Genomic DNA, 3,338 nt, shown 5'->3' on the forward strand with positions numbered 1-3,338 from the left:
AAATATCTTCAGCTGGCTTATCTGTACACTACACTTTGTGTAGGAACCATAAAAATCTGATAGGTTTTCCCTTAACCATAACTGTCTAAAAAGAAAAGAAAGGAAATAAATAAATAAAACACCAATTTCAGCCTTGTCCATCTTTTAAGGTGTGATTGATAATGCAAAAAAAAGGTCTCTAAAAGTAGTACTCTCTAAATATAATTATATAAACATGAATCCACCATTTAACTTAGGAGCCTCCTCATACATTAGACAGACGGCTGCTGAATATTATGCATTACTGTTATGTTGTGTGGGAACAATTGTCGAAATAAATCCATACTTTAGGTAAAGGCTCCTGGTTTTTGTCTTTTAAAATGCAGCTTTCTTTCTTCTTAGTCAAAGGGTCTTCTACTGTTTCTTCTCTGGCTCTTTGCAGCGAAAAGAAACTTTTCAAATATTTTTGTTACCGATGCTAGCTCAGGGATTTGAACTTAAAGTAGCAGACTTTGGCAAGAATGAGTCAGATGTGGTGGGGGAAGAATCCATTAGTTTTACAAAATAAAACGTTCGTAAGAATCGGATTATAAATAAATGGGAAAAAATTTTCTGTTCTGCAACCCGGAACTAACCATCGAGGGATAGGGAAACACAATTTAAGGTAGCACACACACACACAAATAATTTCACCAATGCATGATTCCTATGGGTGTAACGATTAATCGATTTAGTTTGCTCCAATCCGATAAATACTTTTGAGGGAAGCTGTTGAACGAATCAACCTATGCCATCATAAAGTAGTTTCCAATTGAAATAAATCCATATTGGATAATGGGATGTAGAATTATGACCATACAATGTGGTGTAATGTTTTAACAATGTTTCATTTGTATTATTTTGATGGGGAAAAACTAAAATGTGAATGGGTTTGCCATTCATTCTTGTTTACTTGTTTGTACAAATTTAATTTACACTTGAATATGTTGCTAGAAATACAAGGAATCTGGAAAATGTATTCTGTTCAGTACCCAGGTATTTATCTAGTCACACAGGTTAAAAATTTGGCTGTCCGATTGATTTTAGATCAGCGTATCGGATCGTTTAAAATCAACCAATATCGACTATGAATCGTATCAGCAACCACAAGTTATAATATGAATGTAATTGTTAAAATGTATCGTTACACCCCTAATGCTTTACCTTCAAATCTCATTGGTGCTTTTGTGTGGAGCAAAGACTTAGTGATTCTTTATCATCTAAAGCCCTATAAATACTTGCATTCTCCTCTTGGATGATGTCCGCACTCCCAGAAACGGCACACTATTGACTGAAAGCTTCTTTTCAGTCTCTGTATGTTTAGTAGTCTGCTGGCCTCACTTGTTGCAGCTGAAACCCATCCATCACTGCAGCGTTTTAACAAAGGGAGGCTCCTACCTGTTTGCTGAGTTAAACCTAGGCAGTGCAAATTGATCTTTAAAAGGGTTTCCTCGTGTATTTGACTAAGACCCCCTTTAAAAAAATAATATATCAAGACACTTACCTTCCTCTGCTGTGGCCACACCAACCCATTGACAGACGCACGCCAGCAGGATCAGACAATTGTACATCAGCTCCATGGTGTTGACTCAGGGTTGTCAAAAATGAATAGACTTGGGATTAAAAACCAAGGTGGAGGTGGAAGTGGGGGAAGCTGGTGGTGGTGGTTCACCTTCAACAGTCCGCATTTAAAGTAGACCAACACCGAAAAGCCTCTAAAAACACTGCAGCAAAAATAGAAAACAAGAAAACTCCTCGCGCGCGCGGCAGCAGCCCTGTCACTTTGCTTCCCCCAAACAGAGACACCTTCAACTGGATACAACTCCCTGCAGCGAGACGGGAAAGTTCTCCAACTTTGTCTTGTAGAGGAAAACAAGGCAGAAATAGACCATAGCGCTGGAACTTTTTCAGACAAAACTTGTCTGTTCGGCTCTAATAAGCTTTAATGGGCTCCACAAGACTTCTAACCGACCCCCCCAAAAAACCCTTCCGAGCAGCTCACTCGGCAGCCGGGGAGCACCTCATCGCATTTCTGTCACAAACCAGCCGCTTCCAATTTACCACATTTTCCTGGTATGTTTGGGAGGAAAAAGAAGTCCTGCAAATGTCCACCCTACTGGCTGAAAATGTAAAAAAGTAAAAAATCTCCTAAAAGGTGGTAGGGATGTAGAGCGACAGGTCCAGCTCGGGTTGTGTTAAAAGGCAAAATTAGGCTGAAACATGGACGCAAACAAATTATATTTATAAAGTAAAAGCAGAGGTACAAGACAAGCTTCTGTCAGAATTCAGAGTTCCGTAGGAGAGTGCCTTACAGGGACGGTTACTGTTAGCAGGTCACCGGAGACCCCATCACCGCAACGAGCACAGAGTCGACTGGTCCACTTAGCTCCACCCACTCCAGTACCCTAACACCGCTGCCGAATCAAAGCTCGCGATAAATAGTGCTACTTCCGGCTGGACCTTCAAAATAAAAAACAAGTAGGAAACATTCCTACAAAAAAAAACCTAAAAAAAAAACGTCACATGTAGTTATGTTCTTTCCTTGTTTTTTTTTTAAATCAACAGTTTTTTTAATGTTTCTTTAATTGCTCTAACTTAGCATGAAAGTGATTGTCATAAAAACTTCATTGGACACATTTATTGAATGAAAAAAACAACGTACCCCCCCCCCCCCTTTTTTTTTCAAAATTCATTTCAATTGGTTTGGCAAATTTGCAATTTCTCTTTAATCCTAAGAGACTACAACCATGTTCATGAATCTGTAACATAATTCAGGGTTACTTCAGATACATTTGCCCGTGCTGCTTATTTTTAATATTAACCAAACAGGGATGCGGTGGCCCAGGAGACCCCAGAAAGGAGGACTTTTTGGAATCTATAGCTTGGATTGAAATAATAAATACCATAGGTCAAATATGATTTACCTACCACAAAAGTTGTACTTACCGCAACTCTTTGTTGCACTACAATATTCCTGGGATACAAAGATTATACAATAAATACTATCAATTTTGTACTCATTAAAAATGTAAATGAAAGCATTAAAGCTGGAAAAAGTTGATAAATTATGTATTTTGCAAAAAAGAAAAAAATAATAAATTAAGCTAATTTCTGCTTCTTGAAAAAGTCGACGCAAAACAGGTCATGCTTTTATTTTGACAATTGCTTCTCATGCATTTAGTGCTATTCGGAGTATATGTGCCCAACTTGACTCTGAATCAAAAACAATAAATACATTTAAAAATCAAGTTCTTGCTGGATTAGGCATGCTGTTTCACTTATCTGAAATGATGAGACCAGGAGATAAGGAACTGCTATTT

At 38.1% G+C, this 3,338-nt stretch overlaps 1 protein-coding gene across 1 annotated transcript in view; it reads right to left on the reverse strand.

Moving 5' to 3' along the window:
* Positions 1-2,490, reverse strand: part of ephb4a (eph receptor B4a) — a 55,188-nt gene extending 52,698 nt beyond the window's left edge. Inside the window, exon 1 of the mRNA XM_024266211.2 lies at positions 1,523-2,490. Coding sequence (XP_024121979.1) covers positions 1,523-1,598 — 76 coding nt within the window. The 5' untranslated portion in view covers positions 1,599-2,490. The remainder of the gene's footprint in view (positions 1-1,522) is intronic.
* Positions 2,491-3,338: the final 848 nt, after the last annotated feature.

Source organism: Oryzias melastigma, linkage group LG14, assembly GCF_002922805.2.
Source record: "Oryzias melastigma strain HK-1 linkage group LG14, ASM292280v2, whole genome shotgun sequence".
In the NCBI taxonomy this organism is placed as follows: Eukaryota; Metazoa; Chordata; class Actinopteri; order Beloniformes; family Adrianichthyidae; genus Oryzias; species Oryzias melastigma.